Here is a 13,427-nt window from a genome sequence, read left to right on the forward strand (position 1 = left end):
TTTCCACTATGTCACATCCCATTAAATTTTGTTGCCATTTTGTCAACAATCAAGTCATAATTAATAAAGTTGAAGCACCTGAGCTTAACCACAGCATATTTCTGAAAGTCTGGTGGCCCTTTTTAAGAAATGCTTCCATAAATTTCAACAGAAGCATATCCATTCTTCTCTCTTCAAGTGTTATCTTTCTTACCTGGACGCTTCATCAGCTCTATTCAGATCTCTGTCGGGCAGCGAGTCCTCCCAGTCCAATATAGTGCTGATCAGCTTGCCTCTGCACAAAGCACACACACAAGCATATGGATAGCATGCGAGTCTAGGGATGTGCACAGTAACCTTTTGTAATATTCAGATAACCGCAAGGGTTCACATATGGTTATTTTGTCGGGAATAAAGAACGTTTGTTGCAATGGATATGCGTCAAACTCAACTCACATTAACAGGGAATAAAGTGCAAAGTGAGCTGCTGTTTAGCACAATACATACATCTTCAAATGATAAAATAAATTAAAGTCAAACAAAAATAATCAAACTGTCACTGCCTGCAACATAGAATTCTATGTAGTAAAATACTTAATTTAAGTGCCAAAACTTCTGCACAAAAAGCAAGACACAGCACAATGAACTGAACAGAACATAGGTATCTAGAGATGCGTTTATGAAAATTACAGTTGTTTTAAATTTGACATGGTGTCTTAAAATGCGGAGGTCCTGAGCGAGACACACAAAAAAAAAAAAAAAAACTGTGAGATGCGCCGCAAAGTTCAAGGATGTCTTTCCAGCACGTGTTTACATAGAAAAACAATTAAAAACATCACAGATGCTCGCAAAAACAAGTGTGAACAGCCCCTAACTCGCACTATACTTGAGAAATTGGGCTCGGGTCAAGTTGAAGACCTCTGTTGCATGTGTAGAATAGCCAAATAGTGATTTTGGTATTCATATACAGGCGTGACTTGCACAGAAATCTAAGGGGGTGTAGGATGTAACGTCTGTGTAAGATCAGTGATGGCTAATTACACTTTGTTTGAAAAAAACTTTGTTTGAAAAAAAACCTTTTAGCCTTTTGACATTTGCATATAAATTACTGACCTGGCCTCCACGTTTACATTTATGTGGGTGCTAAATTGCAGATGGTCTTTATCACTATCAAAAGAATGCTAAAACAGGTCTCCTCTGAAGTGTCTCCATCAAGCTTCAAACACATTCCACAGAAAGGGGGGTGACCCCCCCGTGCCAGGCACCAGAGCAGTTGTCTGTCTCCAGTAATTCCAATACACGTCACACACACACCTAAAGACATTTTCTCTATTTAGGCCATAGTAAGCAGTTATAAATGTATCTGCTATGTGCATGTGTTGTATGTATATTCCCCTATTATATTAACTTGGTTAAAACCCTTTACTTGTATTAGTTAGACGTTAAATGCCTATATTCAAGTGTATGAGTGTATCTCTGCTTTAATATCGTCTGGAGGTTACCTTCTTGGTATCAAAATGATCTTCTCTTTATTTCTCACACCATAATGGGTGACCCCCATGCCAGGCACCAGAGCAGTTGTCTGTCTCCAGTAATTCCAATACACGTCACACACACACCTAAAGACATTTTCTCTATTTAGGCCATAGTAAGCAGTTATAAATGTATCTGCCATATGCATGTGTTGTATGTATATTCCCCTATCATATTAACTTAGTTAAAACCCTTTACTTGTATTAGTTAGACGTTAAATGCCTATATTCAAGTGTATGAGTGTATCTCTGCTTTAATATCGTCTGGAGGTTACCTTCTTGGTATCAAAATGATCTTCCCTTTATTTCTCACACAATAATGTACACCATGTGATCGTGAAATGCATCGAACAATTCTTACTATGTTTTGAATTAAAAGCTGCACTAGCGGTCCAGATCAGCAATAAAATGCGAATGGGCCATAAACGGAGACAAAGGAAGTTTCTCCCGCTCAAAATGCATGCCTCTGATTGGCCACTCCACCCACAAAATGGGTGCGGCAATGAACTATCAAAACTCCAGAGCGCAGACTAATCATCGCTCAAAACTCTTCTTCTTGAGACCAACACACACCAAAACTCTCTCTTGAGTTTAACCTTCTGGCAGTGTTTACCTTCAAGTAACTTTGTGGATTTCCTGTGGACTTCTTCAACTCACTCCTAAAGAAATCATCAAGAACCTCGTCTACCGCATCAAGACTCTTATTCAGAAACAAACCAATGCAAGTAACCATTTACAACTGATTAGATGCGCGTTTAAGTTTGAACCCCTTTTAAGGTGAATTGTGCCTCTGATGATTCTCATTTAGGTTGTGGTTAACTGACGTGAAATACTGCCTTCTCTGCTCTTCTCTCTCTCTTTTCCTTACTTTCCTTCATTCTATATATGTATGTTTTGCTTAGTTTGTTTGTATGTTAGTTATAGTTTCATTTATTAAATCCCTTATATTCACAATTGATTGTCTCTGTGTTCCGCTCACAATTAAAAGTCACTGAATGTTGCTCCTTGCTACATGCTAAACTACTGCTAGCACTGTATAAGTAGGAAGGCTATTGTTCCTTGGCCAGGAAAGTAATCTTCCAAGAGTTGATAAATAATTATATTGTCTGCTCGCTGGACGGACAGATCAAGTAATTGTAATATCGATTCTGCTACAGTTAATTCTAAGATCTAATCTAAATATTTATTATTAATTATAACCAGTTATAATTAATTATAAATAATTCCCTTTTAAGCTAATTTGCTACAAGGATGTGTTCTTGTATTTCATCTGAGCTATTTTATTAAATTGTTTATTTATGTACAGATGCCTCAGATGAATGTTTTGTGCGTTGATAATATAATTTTTTTTTTTTTTTTTTAGCATTTCACGGCATTAGTGTTGTGTTTTTAAGATGCCATGACCAGTGTTAAAAATAGTAATCCACTAAAAATTACTAATTATTTATGTAAAATTGTAATCAGATTACTTTGCTTAAAAAGTCATCCCATTACTACTTTTTAGTTACTTTCTAAAACACTTTTCTGCTCAACAAATTCAAAATAATGTCTATATTTCTTGTTCATTGTTACACACAAGTCATACAATGACTCATTATTCAGCCATAATTAATGTATTCTACATAAATAATATATTAGAAATGAGCATAACCCTATAATGTACTTAAAAAGTAATTACATTAATTGAAAATCAATAATTGTAATCTGATTACAATAATTTAGAATGTAACGCATTACACTAATTGTTTTGACTAAAAAGTATTTACAGTAACAAATTACTGTGTAATTGGATTACACACAATATAAAAGTTTTCTATAATTTTAGAACATTTGCACATACAAAAGAGCAATTTCTAGTCGATTAAATATTTTAGAGCTCGTATTCTAGAAAAACTGAGATTCACTACAGAACTTCCATGACTTCACCAAGCCTTAAAAATCACAATCATAAACTTCCTGATGTTTCCAGGTATTTCCACGACTAGGGTTACCACACTTTTTAACCAATGAATTTCTGTGACTTTTCAGTAATCTTTCCAGTCTTTTGTGATTACTGGATTATGATTTTGAAAAATTATCCACATTTTGAACAGTTCGCTAATGAACTACCAGGCTGATTTGTCAAACGGCTCAACCAATTAAAAAACCTGTTTCACTTTCTTCCTTGCAAACACAAAAACAGATGTTAGACAGAATATTAGCCTCAGTCACCTTCGATTTAATTGCATCTTTTTTTGTGTGTTTGCAAGGAAGAAAGTGAAATGGGTTTGGAACAACATAAGGGTGCGTAAATTGTGAACATTTTTATTTTTGGGTGAACTATCCATGCATTTAAGATTTTAAATTCACACACAAAGAATCAGGTCGATTCCTCTTTAAAAATGTGCAATTACCTGCAAGATCGGAGTCCTCTGGAACGCATCTCCTCACAGAATCGTCCGGTCGGCTTCAGCCCCATCACTCCAATTACCGTGTCCCGAACATATTGCCTGAAACAGCCCACGGCAAAAGTGCTTATTGCTATGCCAGTGACAATACCTGCGGACGACCCGTTTACGCCTTTGATAAAGACTTTGGTATGCGATCAATAGTGCAGCATCCTCAAATGGTCTATAAGATACATAGCTATGATGCACATACACAATCAATACGGCACCCAGTCAATGTCAAACATACAGTCTCCACTGGGAAAATAAACCCAATCAATATGTTTCTTGTTTTTGGAGATTCTAAATGTATGTAGCTTTAGGGCATAGCATTAAAGACTAATTTTTCTTTCATTTTATTTATTTATTTTTTTACTACATTTCCACACAGCACTGGTGGAATTATATTTTAGGATGTAGTGCATACAGTTTGTGGTGTTTGCGCACTTATGCACCAAAAGTGAAAATTCTGTCATTGTTTATTCACCATCATTTTGTTCCATACCTGTATGACTTTTTTCTGTGGAACACAAAAGGAGATGCCTCTATCACCATTCACTTTCATTGTATTGGAAAAAAAAAAATTAATATGGCTTTGGAGCAACATAAAAGAATGATCCTTTTAACACCGATTAATATCAGAGATTAAACCCTATTTTGGCATTTAGTAAAATGCTGCTGGTCAAATAAATCAATGGAAGTATTTTTGTTTCTCTCTCTGCACACCATTATTAGCCCTTCACAACCAGTAACATAGCAACATTGTTTAAAATGGTTATGAATGTCTTGTAAGGCGCTTGTTAGCCTACAGCAGAAGACACAGTTATTCTTTTGGTCTAGACTTTTGCAGACAGACCTTATTAACATGTAACATGTTCAAAGAGAAGGATTACATACTTGCCACATTTCTCACATTCTTCAACAAACATGTTCCCATGGAGTTCTGACAACCGATCCCTGAGAGAGAGAGAGAGAGAGAGAGAGAGAGAGAGAGAGAGAAATAAATAACCAAATAAGAATTTGAATTATTATCCAGAAAGAGATGAGGCATTATATGAAAGGTATAGTTCACCCCAAAATTGTAATTGTTATTATTTAATTACTTTACATTCTTTATTCCAAGTGGCACAAAAATTAGATATTTTGAATCTTTAGAATCTTTATGCTCTTCTTCTCTATAAATCAACAGTTCATAGTGACCACATGTCTATCAAAAAGTATCTTAAATGTTGTTAATAGTACTTGTATTCATATTAACATCTAATGTGAGAATGACTAGTAATTTGAATGAATTTCCTATTACTCATAACTGCTCAATACAAATTGGTGGTCAAAAGTTATGAAACCAACATATTAATTTTCAACTAAACATCATCAAAACTACTGTACAACTCAAGTATACAACATTAATACTATTGTAATATATTACTATGTTTTTAAGGAATACCCTTTCTGTGGACCCTGCCCCTCAAGCCCAGGCCTGGGACAAAGGTCCAGCTGTACCACCTTATGGCTGCAGAGTAAAATGTGGACAATTTCCTCTTTCAAGCCCTGTTTAGACTAATGTGTGCATTAACTTTTTCCTCTTACCACACCGCCTTTAGACAGTAGTACCTTTGATTTAGTGTATTTGTTATGTTTGTTACATCTGTCATGTCTGTTTTGTACAGAAATGTGTGTCTGTGTGTGACTGTATTTGTATGTGTGTGTGCATGTTTGTAAACAAGATGCCGCACCCCCCCCCCCCCCAAAAGAAAGGGTGTAAGAGAGTATGGGAAAGACACAAAATGTAAGTAAAATATTTATAAGTAAAAATCGTATTCATAGATTTACAAAAAAGTCTACATAATATCATGTGTAAATCCACAATTGATGCTCGGGTCAAAATTGACCAGAGAATGCAAAAGATGTAAAACATTTTTTTAAATGATTCTCTCTCTTAAACAATTTTATTTAAAAAATCTGAAAAAAAATAAATAAATCTATATATATTATATGTATTTTGATAGTCTTGACAAAGTCACAAAGTTTGGTTCCCGTAATAAAAACTATGCGGTATTTAAAAATTATTATCTACCTCTCCCGGGTCAAAAATGACCTGAATGCAATAGGACAAAACACTGCCAGAAATATCTTCTATTATTGTCTTTTTTTCCTGCTGAAATATCTAAATATCCTTCTAACAAGATACATTTATTTGTGAAGCTGTGTAAAATAATAAGACTTGTTTTTAGAGAATATATCTTGAAATAAGTGTTTTTCTTACCCCATTGGCATTTTTTTTTTTTAAGCAAAATATCTAGCAAAATTAGTGGGGTTATACTTCAAACAGCAAAAAACAATTTGTCAATTGGGTAAGGAAAATACTGTAAACTTAATTTAAGATGTTTAGATATTTTTACTGAAACACAAGACAAATAATACAGATTTAGAATGGTTTTATTTTTTCGGTGGGTTTAGGAAGGTTCCTGTAGCTCAACTGGTAGAGCATTGCACTAGCAATGCCAAGATCATTAGTTCAACAGCAGGAGATTCCCAGGGAACACGCAAACTATCAAACTGATAAAATGAATACATTCAATGACAAACGCATCTGCCAAATGCATAAATGTAAATGAATGGAGAAGGAGATATGAGAGCTGCAGTGGAGGGGAAAATGTTCGGTACAACTTTTTACAAAATGTTTAAATAAATTTTTCATAACATCAATTTCGGACTGTTTCTCACACAAAGCTATCAAATGGTTTCATAATACTTGGAAGATAGCACACAAATCTAATGGTCCTTTATGGAAAATGACAACAGTGGTCAGTATGGACTGTCATTGTATGGAAAAGAGCTTCATGAAGATTCTTCAAAAGTTCTCCTTTTTGTGTTCCACCACTAAGAAAAAAAAAAAGAGAACCCACACAGGTTTGGAACAACATGGGGGTGAGTAAATAATGACATAATTGTAATTCTGGAGTAAAAATTCCTTTTAACAGGTGCAAATTAAAACATTATTAATATTTTATAAAATATTATGTTAAATTATTACATATACATTTTAAAAGTAAATGTTATTAATATTAAATTATTAATAATAATATTTTATACAATGTCTATTAGCTGAGGGCTTTGAATTATAACATCTACCCAAATAAAACACAATTTAATAATGTCAAAATTCTATATTCAACATGGCTCCAACGGAGCTCCAACTTACAGTATCTTGCCAAACAAGTTGATAACATTCACTTACAGGAAAATAATTAAGAGCTAATCATCAAAATACATCTGATATCACACATAGAGGTCATGGAACTTTAATCAGAACACTATGAGAGAAAAATCCAATTCATGCTCTTGTTACACCTACCGTGAGTTCTGAGATTAAGCGATGAGATGTGCTTCTGTAGAAGCTGCAAGCCATAATGTTATGTTGTACCATTATTTTGGATTTGACAATGTCATTTGCAATGCTTCATGGTATGAAGCTTTGATATTTTCGTACAAGCATGCACTAAGTCTAGGTGCAATGGGTTAGTGGCCGTTAATGGGCTTGCAATTTAATTATGAAGTTCTTCTCTGGTTATTGCATCGTCTATGTCCTATTATATATTCCATTTCATGTCAAGCAACATCAATACAAATGAAGACATTTAGCCAAAGAATTTGGTAGTGAAAAGTGGCTGTTTGCAATGCATCCCCTGCTCTGTTTGTTGCCTGCACTGCTCCGGACCGTGATGTGTATATGTATGTTCTCTATTAGCCTCTCTGGGACAGTTGGCTCTTGTACTGCTCGCACATGTCTCACCTACTTGAAATATGCTTTGCTTCTCTCCCATTCTTCATTGTTTTGTAATATATATTTGTCATATGTTTCTCTGTTTAATGTTTAATTTCTGTACAACGTCTTTGAGCTTTGGAAAGGTGCAATACAAAATAAAATAATTATTATTCATATTGACATGGGCGCCAACTTATGTCAAATGTAAAAAAAAACGCACAATCAATAAAATCTTACTATGTGGCCTTATTTAACAGCTTCCACCACTGACAGTACAGTACATACTGCAAGAGATCAGAGCTTGCGGTTCAGTAAATGACCAACAGATGAGACAGCGGTTATCACTTTTAAAAGCTCTGTCGAACGTAGAGAGCCTGGGCATTCAATGTCAAATGGACTTAAAGGTGATGTGTGAAAGCTTTACTTCAGTTGTCTCTGCTAATATAGCTAATAGGAGAAAATGTTCTAGCATTGAACAAATTACACATCACCTTTAAACATAAACTATCAATAATAATAAAACCACATTGTGGGTAACAGAAAAGATCTACAACAGACATTGTATCATACAGTTAAATGATTAAATGTGCAACAGTTAGGTCAATTGGCATTTAAGTGGATATCTGATATCAATGTAACAAGATGTTTTCAATAAAACTTGGGCCTATCTTAAAACTTGGCATCTGTACTCCTATGTTCGCTGCGGTCTATGAACTCATTGATGACACCCTTCACGTCAATTTGATCTGTTCTCTCCTTGTGTGTGTGAGAATGGTAAGATGGTTTAGTCTTTGAGGGGTTGTGGTGGTCCTTAAAAAAGGTCTTTAGTCTTCATAAACCACTACATGATTGTTCTGTCGAGCATGCTGTGATTGGCAACGTGTAAAACCACTTAATCATTTTCACTGGCTCGCTAAAAAGTACTTTTAAATCAGATTCTTGTTTGAAAAACTCCCTGATGTCGTGCATCGAGTGGATGGTGTTATTGCACGCTTTGCATATGTCACCAAGCATGCCTAAGCTGCAAATCCAACCGATCCATGTCGACATTCTTACTGGAGATCATAGTGTCTGTTAATTCAAGGGCAGAGGTATTTCCATTTATTTTAGCTACCACCATGCTCTCTGTATTTTTGACACGTTTAAACATTTCGGATGTGAATCTTTGACTTACACAAGTGGCGCAGTTATCAGGTACCACAAAATTCAGATTCTGAAAGTAATCCTTTGCCTCAGAGAACGTTGTAGCCTCATTGGACCCATCATGAAATCTGTGTGGGGGTATACGTCGCTGTGTCCTGGGCAGTTTGGGGTCACCTACAGTGGGGGAATTGCGTGCAACCTGCACTACTCTTTCGAAGAACAAGTGAAAGCACGCATCACTGCGCTTAGAAATCAACTGGCTTGACAGAACATCAGTGTTCTTTTTCACATCAAAGAGAGACAGCTTCGGGCTCTGGATGGCTGCATTAAGTTCTTCCATTGGTCCCATTACAACCACTAGCAGGTGTAATGTGAAATAAAAGGAAAACTTTTCCATTTGCTTTAAAAAAACCACTGCTTTTAGTACCGATGTCCCCGTTTGTTTTTTCCGCAAAATCTCTCAAATATCAAACTGTTGTAGTTTTGAAGCACAGAGTTAACACTGCAAACTCGCATTGTCCAGCGAGTGGGGCACAGTGGGAGCAGGCTGCGTCCACCTGTGCGGAAGGAGTTAAACCATGCCAGTCTTTTTGGTGACTCCCTAATCATGTTTATCATATCCTTTACTAAATTAATGACATCTCTGCATGGCTTTGAATTTGCAAGTGCGTCTTGAAAAGCAAGGTTCACATTGTGGGCATTGCAATGCATAAACATGGCATCTTCCTGAATATCTCTCACGTGGGCTTGTAACCCAGAGGTGCACCCAGACATGTTTGCGGTCCCATCATAACACTGGCCTCTACAATCAGACCATGCCAAGCCTAGTCTGGATAAAGCATCACTTAAGACAGCAAACAAAGTGGCAGCAGAGGTGCACTCAACTTCATAAAATCCCACAAAATCCTCAAAACTGTTTAGATCTTGGTCAACATACCTAAGACAGATGCTCACTTTGAGCAACATCTGCAGTCTCATCCACTATTATAGAGAACAGTCTTGCCTGACAGATGTCCGCAAGAATCTGACGTAGAACATCAAAAGCAAGCATTTTGATTATTTCATTTTGAACATCATGCGACAGGTCTTTGAACTTGTCTTTCCTTTCAAGCCAGCTGGCGATAGACTCGTTGTCCAAAGAGCGTATTTTTAGCAGTTGTGTGAATCAAAGTTGTCATGTCCGCGGATTGCTTGATCCTGCCTGGCGAATAACTGCAAAGAAGTGACTATTGCAAGAAGTGCATTCCTTGTGCTTTACCCTTTAGCTGGTTGAATGTTGGTCAGGTGTATTTTCCATCCACTCAACCCTGAAGCGTCGAGTTAAACTGGTGTCAGGCTCCATCCGCCCTCTTTTAGCAGTGTTTTGAGTACTGCTGTCATCCTCATCCATGTCATTGGTTTGGACATTGTCATCGCAGCAAACTTTACTGCCGCTAGAGTCTGGCTCATGAATTGGCGTGGGCCCTGCTGCAGCAGATGAAACATCATCTTGAACGGTGCTCAATTTTTCAGAGTCGGTACCTGAAACTGTGCTAGTGGTTGAAGATATAGAACCAAGCATGGGCCTTTGCTCATATCTGGATTTTTTTAATGCACTTATCTGTATTTTCTTTGTTGGTTGATCAGCTAACTTGGAATTACAAGCTAACGTAATGGCGTAGACCAAGGAGCGCTAAATTACCGTGCCAACTAATGAAAGGTGGGGGAGGGGCATCGACCCATAAATAGGAATCATGGATAAATGTTTATAAAATTTATTTATCATTATTTCAGTTGTATTAAATATAATTTTGTTGTTGTATTTAGATCATATCAGAGACCCAATAAAATGTTTTATGTTTTTACACTTTTCTATGCCATTTATGATACGACGTTGATACAACGGTGGTAGGTCTGATCACTGACAATGATGAAACAGCCTACAGAGAGGTGGTGCACACTCTGACAAGGTGGTGTCAGGAGCACAACCTCTCCCTCAACGTCAGCAAGACTAAGGAGCTTGTGGTGGACTTCAGGAGAAAAGACAGAGAACACAGCCCCATCACCATCAATGGAGCACCAGTGGAGAGAGTCAGCAGCTTCAAGTTCCTCAGTGTCCACATCACTGAGGAACTCACATGGTCCATCCACACTGAGGCCGTTTTGAAGAAGGCAGCCTGGAGAGGTGAGGTGTCCAAGCCACATCAGCTACTTAGTGGGGTACCTCAGGGTTCAGTGCTTGGAACACTTCTCTTCTTTATATACACAACATCACTGGGACCCATCATTCAGGCACATGGTTTCTCTTACCATTGCTACGCTGATGACACGCAACTCTACTTGTCTTTCCAGCCCAACGACACCACAGTGACTGCTCGAATCTCTGCCTGTTTTGGCAGACATCTCGGCCTGGATGAAGGAACACCACCTGCAACTTAACCCAGCCAAGACTGAACTCCTTGTCTTTCCAGCCAACCCTGCTGTTGAACACATCACCATGCAGCTGGGTGCAACTACATTAACGCCTTCCAAAACGGTCAGAAATCTAGGGGTAACCATCGATAACAAACTAAATTTCACAGACCACATTGCAAAGACCGCAAGATCATGTAGATTTACACTCTACAACATCAGGAAGATAAGACCCTTCCTCTCTGAACACGCCACACAACTTCTTGTCCAGTCATTTGTCATAACTAGACTGGACTACTGTAACGCTCTCATTGCAGGCCTCCTTGCATGTGCAGTTAGACCCCTGCAAATGATCCAGAATGCAGCAGCACGTCTGGTCTTTAATCAACCAAAGAGAGAGCATGTTACACCACTCCTTGTCTCTCTTCACTGGCTGCCGGTTGATGCATATATCAAATTCAAGGCCCTGATGCTGGCATACAAAACAGTCACTGGGTCTGCTCCAGCATACCTAAAATAATTTCTGCAGAGCTACGCGCCCACTAGAAGCCTGCGGTCGGCTAAGGAACGTCGCCTTGTTGTACCAACACAAAGAGGCACCAAAAAAACTTTCCCGGACTTTCGGCTTCATCCTACCACGTTGGTGGAATGACCTTCCCAACTCCATCTGTGAAGCTGACTCACCTTCTGTCTTCAAAAAATGGCTAAAAACATCTTTTCCACGAGCACTTAACCAGTTACAAAAAAAAAAAAAAAAAAAATCCTTGTTGCACTTTAATCTGTTTTGAATGCTATTCTGATGCTAGTGAAACTTTGTAATATGGCACTTTTCGTACCACTGTCTTCTTAAGATGATTCGCTTATGTTTTTCCTCTTTTGTAAGTCCCTTTGGATGAAAGCGTCTGCCAAATGAATAAATGTAAATGTAAGGCTCACCAGTGCCTCTTCTTCCCGAGATGGCTGAGGAAGTTTGGGATGAACCACTACAATCCTCACACGGATCTACACCAGCACTGTAGAGAGCATCCTGACTGGCTGCATCACTGCCTGGTACGGCAACAGCACCGCCCTCAACCGCAAAGCCCTGAAAAGGGTGGTGCGAACTGCCAGACACATCATCGGAGGTGAGCTTCCCTCCCTCCAGGACATATATACCAGGCGGTGTATGAAAAAAGCTCGGAGGATCATCAGAGGCTCCAGCCACCCGAGCTATGGACTGCTCTCACTGCTACCATTAGGTAGGCGGTATCGCAGCATCAGGACCCGCACCAGCTGACTCCATGACAGCTTCTTCCCCCAAGCAATCAGACTTCTGAACTCTTGATCTCCCACGATTAAAATACATCAGCACTGCACTTTATTAATCTTACACTGGACTGTCATAAATTATATTCTCTCTTAACAACACACTGGCAACTGACTATCAACCGACAGCCTGAATGTCAATATAGCACATACAACCTACTGTATATTTTATATATACTATTTTTATTGTATACTGTGTATTCTAAATTGTGTGTATGTGTATTCTATATTGTGTGTATTGTATACTGTACATTGTATATAATTATTTGTATATTGTGATGTAATTACACTATCGTTCAAAAGTTTAGGGTCACTTACTCTTTCATGTAATCTTGGCATTTTCTCAACCAACTTCTTGAGGTATCACCCTGGGATGCTTTTTAAACAGTATTGAAGGAGTTCCCATCTATATGCTGGGCACTTATTGGCTGCTTTTCTTAATTATTCGGTCCAAGTCATCCATTTCAAAAACTTTTTTATTTATTTTTTTTATTTTAGTTTTGTAAATAAATTAATATGTTGGCACAATTATATTTGTTTACAAAACTAATTTCAAGCATTTAAGCATATGCCTTCAGATCAAAAGGTTTTTAAGATGATGAGAAACATTTCAGGCAAGTGACCCCAAACTTTTGAACGGCAGTGTATGTGTATATTAGATATGTAAATTGTGATGTGTAAATCTGATGTTTATTATAAATTGGTATATGTCTCATCACTGTCATACTGCTATGTTGCTTGGAACTGCACCCAAGTCTTTTACCCACTGTTGCACTTGTGTATATGGTTGAGTGACAATAAACGGATTTGATTTGATTTGATTTTGATTGATTTTACAATCTCTGATTTTCTCAAGCTTTGTGCTGGGATTGTGGTGGGGGC

The 13,427-nt window shown here is 37.6% G+C and overlaps 1 protein-coding gene across 1 annotated transcript in view; it reads right to left on the minus strand.

The window, feature by feature from the left end:
* The window catches only part of LOC127443196 (NAD-dependent protein deacylase sirtuin-6-like), a 38,766-nt gene that overhangs the window by 11,787 nt on the left and 13,552 nt on the right, over positions 1 to 13,427 (minus strand). Inside the window, exons 4-6 of the mRNA XM_051701786.1 lie at positions 4,835 to 4,894; positions 3,905 to 4,000; positions 194 to 274 (exon numbers count right to left, since the gene is read on the minus strand). Coding sequence (XP_051557746.1) covers positions 194 to 274; positions 3,905 to 4,000; positions 4,835 to 4,894 — 237 coding nt within the window. The remainder of the gene's footprint in view (positions 1 to 193; positions 275 to 3,904; positions 4,001 to 4,834; positions 4,895 to 13,427) is intronic.

This window comes from Myxocyprinus asiaticus, chromosome 6 (assembly GCF_019703515.2).
Source record: "Myxocyprinus asiaticus isolate MX2 ecotype Aquarium Trade chromosome 6, UBuf_Myxa_2, whole genome shotgun sequence".
Taxonomy (NCBI): domain Eukaryota; kingdom Metazoa; phylum Chordata; class Actinopteri; order Cypriniformes; family Catostomidae; genus Myxocyprinus; species Myxocyprinus asiaticus.